The sequence below is a fragment of the Macrobrachium nipponense genome, chromosome 4, assembly GCF_015104395.2.
Source record: "Macrobrachium nipponense isolate FS-2020 chromosome 4, ASM1510439v2, whole genome shotgun sequence".
NCBI classification, from domain to species: domain Eukaryota; kingdom Metazoa; phylum Arthropoda; class Malacostraca; order Decapoda; family Palaemonidae; genus Macrobrachium; species Macrobrachium nipponense.
In genome coordinates, this window is record NC_061100.1 from 47050300 (window position 1) to 47063525 (window position 13226).

Consider the following 13226-nt stretch of genomic DNA (forward strand, 5'->3'; position numbering starts at 1 on the left):
AGATTGTAAATTGATCAAAGCAACACAGAGAAAATATTATCACAAAATGATGCATGAATTCGTAACGCGCAGACGTAAAAGCAAGTCTTTTTCAAAAAATTTCCATAAATCAAAATATTGTGCTAGAGACTTCCCGTTTGTTGCAAAATGAAGGCAACTGATTGAATATTACTAGACTGTAAGTGTTTTAGCTTACAATTGCATTTTTCGACCATATCGGGCGAGTTAAAGTTGACCGAAGGTAAAATTTTTCTATATCGTGATTTATATGAAAATATTTCAAAACTGATAAAAGCTACAACCATGAGTTATTTTTTTTGTTGTATTCTACATGAAATTGCGCATATTTTCATGTATAACACCTTATGTAACGCCAAATAGAAAACTGAAAATTAAGACAAGGTGGCTAAAGAAATTCTGAGATTTTCAGCCGAGTTACCGGATGCGGAGGTAAGGAAAAAGTTTTTTCAAAAATTCATAGTAAATCAAAATATATTTGTTAGAGACTTCCTGTTTGTTGCAAAATGAAGGTAAATGATTGAATGTTACTAGAATTTGAGAGTTTTCGCTTACAATTGCATTTTCGACCATTTCAGTAGAGTCAAAGTTGAATGTAAGTTTAAATTTGGCACTTATCGTGATTAATAAGAAAATATTTCTAAACTGATAAAAGCTACAACCCAACCATGAGTTATTTTTTGTTGTATTCTACTTAAAATTGTGCACATTTTCATGTATAACACTTTATGTAATGCCTAATAGAAAACAGTGCGAAAATTACGACAAGGGGACTAAAGAAATTCTGAGATATTTAGCCAAGTTACCGCGCGGAGAGGTAATGAAAGTTTTTTCAAAAATTCACCATAAATCAAAATATTGTGCTAGAGACTTTCCATTTGTTGCAAAATGAAGGTAAATGATTAAATGTTACTAGAATGTAAGAGTTTTAGCTTACAATTGCGTTTTTCGACCATTTCGGTTGAGTCAAAGTTGACCGAAGGTTGAAATTTTGGCACTTATTATGATTTATATGAAAATATTTCAAAACTGATAAAAGCTACAACCATGAGTTATTTTTTTGTTGTATTCTACATGAAATTGCGCACATTTTCATTGTTAAAACTTTATGTAATGGCTAATATAAAACTGCAAACATTACGACAAAGTGACGAAAGAATTCTGAGATTTTCGGACGAGTTACCACGTGCGAACGTAAGGAAAAAGTTTTTTCAAAAATTCACCATAAATAGAAATATTGTGCTAGAGACTTCCAATTTGTTGCAAAATGAAGGTAAATGATTGAATATTACTAGAATGTAAGAGTTTTAGCTTACAATTGTGTTTTTCGACCATTTCAGTCTAGTCAAATTTGACCGAAGGTTGAAATTTTGGCACTTATAGTGATTTATATGAAAATATTTCAGAACTGATAAAAGCTACAACCATGGGTTGTTTTTTGTTCTATTTTACATGAAATTGCACACATTTTCATATATCAAACTTGATGTAATGGCTAATAGAAAATGGTTCAGAAATTACGACTAAGTGACGAAAGAATTTCTGAGGTTTTCGGCCGAGTTACCGCGCGCGGAGGGAAGGAAAAAGTATTTTAAAAAATTCACCATAAATCGAAATATTGTGCTAGAAACTTCCAATTTGTTGCAAAATGAAGGTAAATGATTGAATATTACTGAATGTAAGAGTTTTAGCTTACAATTGCATTTTTCGACCATTTCGGTCAAGTCAAAGTTGACCAAAGGTTCAAATTTTTGCACTTATTGTGATTTATATGAAAATATTTCAAAACTTGTAAAAGCTACAACCATGGGTTATTTTTTGTTGTATTCTACTGGACAACTTTAATTCATATAAATAACTACTCCAAAACAAAAAAATTGAGGATGCATCTTGCTTCTCAAAAATTACATTAACCCTTAAACGCCGACTGGACGTATTATACGTTGACTAAAATTGTCCGTCTGGTGCTAAGTGGACGTTCGGGTACGTTGACTACAGAAAGTTTATTTAATATTTGCGGAAAAATAGTTATAGGCCTTGTTTGCAAAAAATTTTAAATCACGAGCTTTGAGGGATGCTGGGAGTTCATGGATCAAGCTGTTGTTTTGTTTACAAGTGTTACCCAGGCGCCCATGCACGAATTGCTTTCTTCTCGCACTAGAAAGCATCAGCAACGCATCTCAGAAATTCTTTCGTCACTTTGTCATAATTTTTGCACCTTTTTATATTAGCCGTTACATAGAGTTTTATATATGAAAATTGTGCACATTTTCATACATAAAACTCTCTGTAATGGCTAATATAAAACGGTGCAAAAATTATGACAAAGTGACGAAAGAATTTCTGAGATGCGTTGCTGATGCTTTCTAGTGCGAGAAGAAAGCAATTCGTGCATGGGCGCCTGGGTAACACTTGTAAACAAAACAACAGCTTGATCCATGAACTCCCAGCATCCCTCAAAGCTCGTGATTTAAAATTTTTTGCAAACAAGGCCTATAACTATTTTTCCGCAAATATTAAATAAACTTTCTGTAGTCAACGTACCGAACGTCCACTTAGCACCAGACGGACAATTTTAGTCAACGTATAATACGTCCAGTCGGCGTTTAAGGGTTAATGTAATTTTTGAGAAGCAAGATGCATCCTCAATTTTTTTGTTTTGGAGTAGTTATTTATATGAATTAAAGTTGTCCAGTAATTGTGATGTGTGGGGTAGTGGCTAGAGTTTGGTATAATTATACTCATGATAGTTCTTGTTAATGTATAATTATGCTTATGATAGTTCTCTTTAATCCTCAGGAAAAGACTGGAAAGAACATATGCACTGTGCCGTCAGTGTGAAGCTACATTGCACCAGATGCTGGGCAAGCAGGACTCATGGCTGAAACCAAAACTGATATCTTGGAGGCTGAAACAAAGTGCTGAAAATAAGACCCAATTATTAACTGTAAGAGGTTTTTTTCATATACATTTAGAGCTCTTTGATGGATTGCACAATATTAGTGTTTTAGTAAACTATTTTCATACAATCAACTTACCTGTCAGATATATACTTAGCTAAGACTCCGTCGTCCCCAACAGAAATTCAAATTTCGCGCCACTCGCTACAGGTAGGTCAGGTGATCTACCGGCCTGCCCTGGGCGGCAGGACTAGGAACCATTCCCGTTTTCTATCATATTTTCTCTGTCGCCGGTGGTATCAACATTATTGTTATTACCTCCTGACTTAGATTCTTATTTCAACCTTTGATCATCGTTTCTCGGCTATTTTGGTGACGTATCTGGATCGTGGTTTTTGGCATTCGCTACTGTGGGCTGAATTTGGACTTGCTTTTTGATTTTTCTCAGTATGTCTGACTCAAATGTGAGTGAGAATGTGTGTGAATGTAGGCTGCAGGGTGAGGATACCGAAGGCTTCGGTTGATCCTCACACTGTATGTCGTAAATGTAGGGGGTTTCAGTGTTCTTCTACTAATACCTGTCATGAATGTGAGGGATTAAATGCAGAAGAATGGAAGACTTTAACTTCTTATTTGAAGAAGTTAGAGAGGGATAGGGTTAGACGTTTGAAAGGTGTGAGTACAAGGCCTATTGAGCCTTTTATTGATCCTATATCTAATCCTGATGAGTTGGATTCTCCCTATATGTTGACTTCACAAGCTTTACTTTCAGAATCGGCCTCTGAAATCGCCGATCTGAAGGCTACTATTCATAAGATGAAGTCCAAAATGGCGGACTTACAAGGTAAGGATAGTGAAAGTGAAATGTTCAGTGAAGTGAGTCTCAGTGTTGTGGAGGGGGCGTTTGATCGTCCCTGCGACGCTCCCAGGCCTAGACCTCTTCCAAGCTCCCATGCCCAGAGGAGAAGGAAAGTCGAAAGCCTTAAGGAGGTCGTGGGGAATCCCCAACGGTCAGACGTCCCTTCAGCAGGCTCTGTTTCGATTCAGGCTGCTCAGGGCCGCTATAGAAAAAGCGTCCTGCGAGAGTGTTTCTCCTCCTCTCCCTCTCCCTGACCTAAACGAGGGTGGAAGGGTTCGGACCTTTCTAGGCCTCTGAAACGGTATTTGAGAGAACCTGAATTGGATTCAAGCCCGGAGCGCTTCTCAGATGAAGCTCCCTCGTCTATTAAAAAGGCGAAGGTGGCGTCAGCATCACCCTACATGGACGTAGCAGAACGCTTGCCTTCTACTTCTCCCCCGATTGAAGATGACGTGGGAAAAGCTTCAAGGAAAATTCTCCTGGCTGTACAAGAACAGCTACCCTCTTTGGTGGGAGTGTTAGCGAGAGATCCTCCTCGTAAGAAGGACGCTTCGCTTCCAATCAAAAAGACTCGTCCTCTCTCTCCTGCAAAACGAGAGGTGTCTTGCAGACGTGAAGCTTCGTCTTCCAAACATACTGCAGAAGTTTCAGTTTCTAGATCGAGATCGAGGGAACCTTATGGCAGAGACGTGACGCCAGATAGACGTGAGGCGTCTTACAGGCGCGAGGCGTCATACAGAGCGTCATATAAGCGCGAGGCGCCAGCCAAGGTTTTGGCGCCAGTCAGGACGCCAGTTGAGAGCGAGACGTCTTCCAGGCGCGAGGCGTCATCCAGACGTCAGCAGTCAGACAAACGCGAGGCGTCAGCCAGGACGCTTGGCGGACAAGAAGCGTCATCCAAGCGTGAGGCGTCATCCTTTTATGGAGAGAAGCCTAGGCTTTTGGCGCCTACCAAGAAGGAAGCTTCTCTTAAAGCTCAGACTTTGAAGAGGAAGGAATATCATTCCCTCAGTCCCTCTTCTATCAGGAGTTTGTCTCCCCCAGAGGAAAGATATCCTGATTTATCTTCAGAGACTCCTCTAGACCCCGAGTTGGAGGAAAACTCGGAAGACGAGTATCAGGGAAGAGAAGGACTTTCTAACTATAAAGTTTTAACAGCCCTGCTTCTGGAAGAGTATGGAGACGATTTGACCCCTGCCGCTCCTCCTTCTCTGCGCGCTCTGTTCTCGAGCGCAAAGGCGAAGAAGTCTTCGTCTTTTCTTCGAATGAAGCCCGCCATTTCGATGAAGAGGGCTCTTCATTCTTTAAATTCTTGGATGGAGTCAAAGAAGGAGTTGGTCAGAACGGTCTTCTGCATGCCCCCAGCGAGACTCGCTGGTAAACGGGGCATTTGGTATCAGATGGGAGAGAATATGGGCATTTCTCTTCCGTCTTCGGCAGAAGCGGACTTTTCAACCTTAGTCGATGCATCTCGAAGGCAAGGTTTGAACTCTGCCCGTGTGACTTGAGGCATTTCAGAGCTAGATCATCTCCTCAAGGGACTCTTCCATGTATTAGAAGTTTTCAACTTCTTAGATTGGTCCCTTGGGGTGATGTCCAAGAAGGCCCATGATTCGGAAGGACTCAACCCAGAAGTCCTTCTATGTATTCTGTCTTGTATTGACAAAGCGGTACAGGATGGTTCTTTTGAGATCTCCTCTTTATTTGGAGCAGGTCTTCTTAAGAAGAGGACAGTCTTTAGTGCCTTTTTGACGAAAGCTGTCTCCCACTCTCAAAGGGCAGCACTACTGTACTCTCCATTATTGGACTTTTTGTTTCCTTCTCAGTTAGTGAAGGACATTTCTCGTTCATTAACTGAGAAGGCGACTCAAGACCTTCTTACCCAGTCAGCTAGGAAGAAGAAACCTGCTACTGCGGCGGAAAAGAAAGGACCGAGTACATTGGTTCAGCCCTTTCGAGGTGGCCCGACCTCCAGAGCTCCCTCAAGAAGGAAGGCTCCTGAGAAGAGAGGTAGGTCTGCCTTTCGTCCCTTTAAAAAGGGAAAGTGATGCTTCTCTCCTCCAAGCACCAGTAGGTGCCAGGCTCCTGGGATTTGTGGAGTTTTGGGCACGTTTCAACACTGACGCTTCATCAATGTCTGTAATAAGGAAAGGATATCTTATCCCTTTCCTGGACAGTCCTCCCCTGACTTCAACACCGCGGGAACTGTCAGCCAAGTACAAGGATCCTGTGCTGAGGGATACTCTTCGATTGATGGTGGATCAGATGTGGGACAAGAGAGCGATAGAACTAGTACTGGATCAAAACTCCCCGGGGTTTTACAATCGCCTTTTTCTGGTTGCGAAGGCCTCGGGAGGCTGGAGACCAGTACTAGACGTCAGCTCTCTGAACAAATTTGTTCAGAAGGAGAAGTTCTCGAGGAGACTTCTTCCTCAGTCCTTGCGGCCATGCGACAAGGAGATTGGATGGTGTCTCTGGATCTCCAGGACGCCTATTTTCACGTCCCGATCCACCCTTCATCGAAGAAGTACCTCCATTTCATGACGGGGGGAAGGATCTTTCAGTTCAGAGCCTTGTGTTTCGGCCTTTCCACAGCTCCTCAGGTCTTCACAAGCCTGATGAAGAATGTGGCGAGGTTTCTTCACCTCAAAGGTGTAAATATCTCTCTGTATCTGGACGACTGGCTCATCAGGGCCAGATCAGAGAGACAGTGCTTGGAGGACCTTACGTTGACATTAAACCTGATCAGATCGTTGGGATTACTCGTAAACCTCGAGAAGTCACAGCTGACCCCCAGACAGAACTTAGTCTATCTGGGGATTCAGATGGATTCTCGGGGTTTTCGAGTATTTCCTTCGCAAGAGAGAATCGCGAAAGGTTTGCAGAAAGTCTCTCTCTTCTTAGGGAAGGAACGGACGTCGGCGAGGGAATGGCTGAGCCTTCTAGGGACCCTTTCCTCGCTCGAACAGTTCTTCCCACTAGGAAGACTTCATTTACGTCCGCTTCAATTCTTCCTCGAGGTCTTGGAGTTGGAAGACCGGACATCTTTCAGACGCCTTTCCCATTCCAGTGGAAATGAGACCGCACTTGGAATGGTGGTTGCCCCCTCTGAAGGAGAACAAAGGAATCTCCCTGAAAATCCAGAACCCAGACCTAGTGTTGTACTCTGACGCGTCGGAGAAAGGTTGGGGAGCAACATTAGGCTCGAAGGAAGTGTCAGGCACCTGGGAAGCAGCACAGGTGTCTTGGCACATAAACTGCAAAGAGCTCTTTGCCGTACACCTGGCTCTGAAGACTTTAGAACCTCTTGTTTCGAACAAAATAGTTCAGGTAAATGTAGACAACACCACAGCACTTGCCTACATTCGGAAACAAGGAGGGACTCACTCCTTGTTCCTTTACGAACTTGCAAAAGATCTTCTACTTAGGACGTCTCAGAGGAACATCTCCCTGCTTACAAGGTTCGTTCAGGGAGAAAGGAATGTGAGGGTGGACAGGCTCAGCAGGAGGAACCAGGTCCTTCACACAGAGTGGACCCTACACAAAGATGTGTGTCAAGATCTCTGGTCTCTTTGGGGGACTCCTCATGTGGATCTCTTCGCCACGTTCATCTCCAAAAGGCTGGCAGTCTTTTGCTCGGTCGTGGAAGACCCCAGAGCTCTGATAGTAGACGCCTTCCTGCTAGACTGGTCTCACGTAGACGTCTACGCTTTTCCTCCGTTCAAAATCCTGGGACTAGTGCTGAAAAAGTTTGTGGCTTCAAAGGGGACAAGGATGACATTGATAGCCCCCTTTTGGCCGGCACAAGACTGGTTCACGGAGGTGGTGGAGTGGATGGTAGATTTTCCCAGATCCCTCCCAAGAAGGATGGATCTTCTCAAACAGCCACACTTCCAGAGGTATCATCAAAACCTCCCCGTTCTCGCTCTGACTGCCTTTCGACTATCGAAAGACTCGTCAGAGCAAGAGGGTTTTCTCGTAAAGTTGCAAGCGCGATCGCGAGAGCCCGCAGAACCTCCACTAGACAAGTATATCAGTCCAAGTGGGAGGTTTTTAGAAGGTGGTGCAGAACTAAGAAGTTGTCCTCCTCCACTACCTCTGTAGCAGAAATTGCGGATTTCCTTCTATTCCTGAGAGAAGAATCTCATCTAGCTGTATCCACAATAAAGGGATACAGAAGTATGCTTTCGGCAGTCTTCAGGAATAGAGGATTAGATCTGGCAGACAACAAGGATCTCTACGATCTCATAAGGTCCTTTGAGACTACGAAGTCTAAGGAACCTGTCCCTCCTAACTGGAACCTAGACGTGGTACTCAAGTTCCTGTCATCCGAAAGGTTCGAACCTCCTCATCTGGCGTCGTTTCGAGATATCACTAGGAAATGCCTATTCCTATTATCTTTAGCTACGGCAAAGAGAATTAGTGAATTACAAGCTCTGGAGGATAAATTAGGATTCAAGGGAGACTCAGCTATTTGCTCGTTTAAAACCCTGTTTTTAGCTAAAAACGAGAATCCCACGAATCCCTGGCCTAAGTCCTTCGAGGTTAAAGGCTTATCGAGTCTCGTAGGCAGAGAAACAGAGAGGTCTCTATGTCCTGTAAGAGCTCTAAAATTCTACCTTCAGAGAAAACACCAGATGGGAGGCTCTAGACAAGGTCTTTGGTGCGCGGAAAAAGACCCCACAAGACTGATGTCCAAGAATGCTCTTGCATTCTTTGTGAGAAACGTCATTACAGACGCGCATAAGATCTGTCCTGACGAAGAGTTCCGACTGTTAAGAGTGAAAGCTCATGAAGTGAGAGCAGTAGCGACATCTCTCTCGTTTCAAAAGAATATGTCACTTAAAAACATCATAGATACGACATTTTGGAGGTGCAACTCAGTATTTGCATCTCATTACTTGAGAGACGTTCGTGTGACCTATGAGAAATTTTTTTCTCTGGGTCCTTTCGTATCGGCGGATACGATCCTGGGTATGGGAGCCAACACCAATCCTTAAGTATATACTTACCTTCTTACCTTCTTTTTAGATATGTTCTAGAGTCTCTTCTAACAAAAAGGACTTGGTGCTGCACGGGCGGCCGTCTCTGTTGTTCAGTAAGAAACTCTTGTGATATCTAATTAGATGAGTATAAATTTTTTTTTTTGAAATTTATGTATGTGTGTGTATTGTGCTTTTTGAGTTATGGTTGTTGTGAAGAGTTCGGGGGATAACTCGGAACAATCTTTATTTCTAACATGTGGTTAGGATCAGGTGGTCGGGATTGGTTGTTTGCTCCTTCATAAGGTGTATTGTCTTATAAGTGGATCAGCACCAATTGACAAAGTCCTTTCAGGCTCTGCCGAGTAAGCGGATAAGACCCCTTCGGCAGACCCACAAGAACTCTTGGCCATAGATCATATATCTCGCTAAAGTTTCTTGAGGTGATGCAGACTACTGGGCAAACACCCACGAAGTCTACCACCTATCAGGTAGGAACCAAGGTTTTATTTATACCTACAACATATGTTGTTTACCTGTCTATTCCAGAATTAGCTGTCTCTTACCCTCCACCAAAGGGTGCCAATCAGCTAAGTATATATCTGACAGGTAAGTTGATTGTATGAAAATGATATTGTTATGATACAATAAAGTTTCATACATACTTACCTGGCAGATATATACTTAGCTAAGACTCCGTCGTCCCCGACAGAAATTCAAATTTCGCGCCACTCGCTACAGGTAGGTCAGGTGATCTACCGGCCTGCCCTGGGCGGCAGGACTAGGAACCATCCCCGTTTTCTATCATATTTTCTCTCTTCCACCTGTCTCCTGCGGGGAGGCTGGGTGGGCCCTAATCGTATATATCTGCCAGGTAAGTATGTATGAAACTTTATTGTATCATAACAATATCATTTTTAAGTTTATATAATTTTACTAGAATTTTCTCAGTAAATTATCATTACTGTTACTGCTACCAGGTGGATTATGTTTTTGGTTTGCTCATGATAAGCTGACTTGTTATCCAGAATCCAACCCCCAGCACAAGTATTTATAGAAAGCATATAAAATTGCTGATCATTTTGCTGGCTCTGGTTAACCTGGCCACAAAGTTAAAAGGCTTGGCTCTCTTATGGCTGGCTTGTTGGGTTCTCTGAACTTTACTAGTCTGTCCTGCTGTTTCCATAACTAATACTCAGCCTCTTCTATTCAAGTAATGCAACCTATTTTTATGAATTGTGATGCAGCTGATTTTATGATTTGTGTACAGTCAGTCCTCTTCAGTTGCGCAAAAAAAAATTTTTTTTAGATAAACATTTGTATTTATTTTGAAATGTTTTCAGTGTTTTTTCCCTGTTTGGTCTGCACTTGCTAAGTTTCATTTTGAATTACTGGACAGAAACTCAAAGCGCCTGAAATTTCTCATCCTAGATAAATTTTAGAATTATCATTTCATCATAGGCTGTAAAGGAATTAAGGATGGTAAGCTGCTGTCACTGGCTAGATCGAATATTCTCGTCAGTGATTTGTCATTACAGTATCTGTAAAACTTCCCTTTAGTAAGTGAACATGGTTGAAAAGGTTATTTGTTTTGTCAATGATCAGAAAAGCAGGCACCATTGTGGAATATAAAGAGAATGATTATAATTAATGCACCTATTTACTGGTTTTTGGGGTTTATCATTGTCCTTGCTCTTACTGTTCCTCTCGCTATCCCTGCTTTTAGTGTTCCTCAAACTTTCCCTCCCAGCTGTATGGAGAATAAAATACCCTCTGAAGAGTTGGGTGGTTAAGGTGAGCTTGTCTGTAGCCTGGATCGAACATTAGGTCCTCTGATCCTTATGTGGGCAAAGGAGTTGATGCACAGAAATTCCTTGATTACCTGGATCTTCATTATCTGACAGCACCATACCAATGGCCAAGAGGTATAAGATACTTCATATAAATTTTTGAAAATGATAAAAAAGCTACTCTCCAATGGTTGGCAATGCTGAACAGACTAAGGGGGGGCGAATGGATGGCAGGGCGCCATGGAAGAGGAAGGGCAGTAAGACTGTATAGAGGAATTCATTCAGAAAAGGGATGTTTTTGAATTTGGGTAGAGCAGGGAAAGTAACTTACCAGGGAATTGTATAACTATAGTTTCCACTTGTGCGGCAGCTTAAATTAAAATCCATGATTGTGCTTTTAAACGTTACGGACACCCTTGTCTTCCTGGAGTGCCAACCAGCTCCTAGCTCGCATGGTGCCCAGCTCTCCTGGTGCCAACCACAGCCTGACGCCAGCTCTTTCTCTGAGCATCCAGAAGCGCTCACTACCTAAGAGGAGAATAGAGAGCCCTCTCTCTGGTTGGAGTGTTCAGGTGTTACCTGAAAGTGACTGGAAGTTCTAGGCCATTCATAACCTATGGTGTTATAGCAAGAGCTCTTCTCGCCCTCTGACTAGAACGTCTTGGGTTCTTTATCCAAATGGTCTTTGTTTTCTGGGACACACTCAGATTTAAGAGAGCATTTTTCTCCTTTTAAGTGAAAGCTAAAGATGTCAGAACAGCTTCTACCTCATTAATTTTTAGGGACTATGTGCCCCTTAAGTCCATTCTACATCGACTTATAGGAAGTGTTATTGATCTTTGCTTCATACTATGGGTATTCCCCTGTTATTGGTAGACTTGGTTAATGGCGATCCAGTTTTATGGAGCTTGTCTAGTGCCATAAAGTCAGCAAGTTATGGTGCCATAACGGGCCCAGTTTTGGTTATTGGCGCCATAAGGTACCAATGATAGAGTTATGGCGCCATAACGTACCTAGCAGAGGCACCATTAAAAAAAAAAAACCACGCTGAGAACAGAACCCCGCCAATAACCTGGGACTGCCTGTATTTTTGGAAGATAGTTAAAACATTGCTGAAAGTTTTCAGTATCTTGCGATCGTTATTAGTAAATGGCATGGTATTGTGGAAGGAAGCATGGGGTTTTTCCTACCATATCTTCACCTTGTAGTAAGGTGCTGAACTTTGGGGAGCCAGCAGTTTACAATTTACCTGGAGCACCCACCAATCTCAGTGGATGGGTTGTTGTCTTACTTCAGTGGAGATGAGAGTCTTATTTGGTTGTCTTTATATTGGTACTGTGGCCAGGGCTAGGGCATTTACGGATGCTTTGCTAGCCATTGGATACTTCCTTTGCTGCATAGTTCCCACTTAAGTAGAGTCACTCCATGGGTGACCCTACTGCCATGCCACTACAGGTTAAGTTGAACACCAACCAGAGGCAGCTTTTTATATTGCAGACTCTCCATTTGAGAAGGCAGTGTTAGAGGAAGTACCAGCTACTTTGCTGGCCTTTTTACACTGGCTATTCCTAGTGCCAGGCAATGGGAGGTTGGGCGGTCCTAGACATGTACAGGCTCAACTTCCATGGCTAACTGTTCCCCTTTTTTCCATGTAGTAAACCTCCACGGTCTTTAACCACTGTAGAATGTTGAAGGGGGTACATGAATGATTCATACCTTTATGTCCCTATTCACCAAATCTTAGTAAAGTGCGTACTCTTTGTCGTTGGGGAAAAACATATCAATGTTGAGCTCTTCATTTTGGACTGAGTTCCATGGCCCAAATTTTCACCAGGGGCTATCCCCTTCATGAATATTTCACTTACTAGGAATATAGTTACTTCTTACCTGGACAACTAGGTTGCCATTGTGAAGTCCAGGCGGTTTGCCTGAAGGCAAGAGAACATGTACGGGGCTTGACAAGGCCCTAGACTTACTTAGAATGTCACTAGTCAACTCTGGAAACTACACAGAGAATAACATACTTGGGGATGACAAAAGATTCTGTACTATTCAAGGTTTTCCAACACAAACTCGAGTAGACAATCAGGGAGCATGTTTGATAATGCTGGTTGTATTGCTTAGGCCACTTGTCTTCTCCGGAGAAGTTAGTTCCGAGTGCTCGACTATGGATGTTACCTCTTCAGTTGCACTGACATGGAGAGAGACTTGGCTAGGTCATGAGCTGTAGCTGTGGAGCCAAGAACAGGTTTTTTCCCCTTCATTGGTCATTGTCCATAGTATTGCTTCTCACAGGGAAGTTCCTAGAGTCCCTGAACCCAGACTCACAGTCTTCAGATGCTTTGGACAAGGATAGGGGTGTGGTTTAGGGAACCAGTCACTCCAAGGGTATGGTCGCTGGTAGGAGTGAGTGTTCTCATTAACTGCAGAACAGGTTTTTCCCTTCAGTGGTTGTTTTCCATAGTATTGCTTCTCACAGGGAAGTTCCTAGAGTCCTTGAATGCAACACTCATTGTATTCAGATGCTTTGGACAAGGATAGGGGAGTGGTTATCAGGAACTAGTCACTCCAAGAGAGTGGTCCTAGTATGAGGAGTGTTCTCATTAACTGCATGGAGTTCTTGGCTATCCAGAAGGGATTTCTGTTTTCTTGGGCATGCCTTCTCTAGCTCATTTCA

The 13226-nt window shown here is 42.7% G+C and overlaps 1 protein-coding gene across 1 annotated transcript in view; it reads left to right on the forward strand.

Moving 5' to 3' along the window:
* The window catches only part of LOC135210909 (transmembrane protein 201 homolog), a 132414-nt gene that overhangs the window by 59125 nt on the left and 60063 nt on the right, over positions 1–13226 (forward strand). The window contains 1 exon segment of the mRNA XM_064243860.1: positions 2818–2965. Within this exon segment, the coding sequence (XP_064099930.1) occupies positions 2818–2965 (148 nt within the window).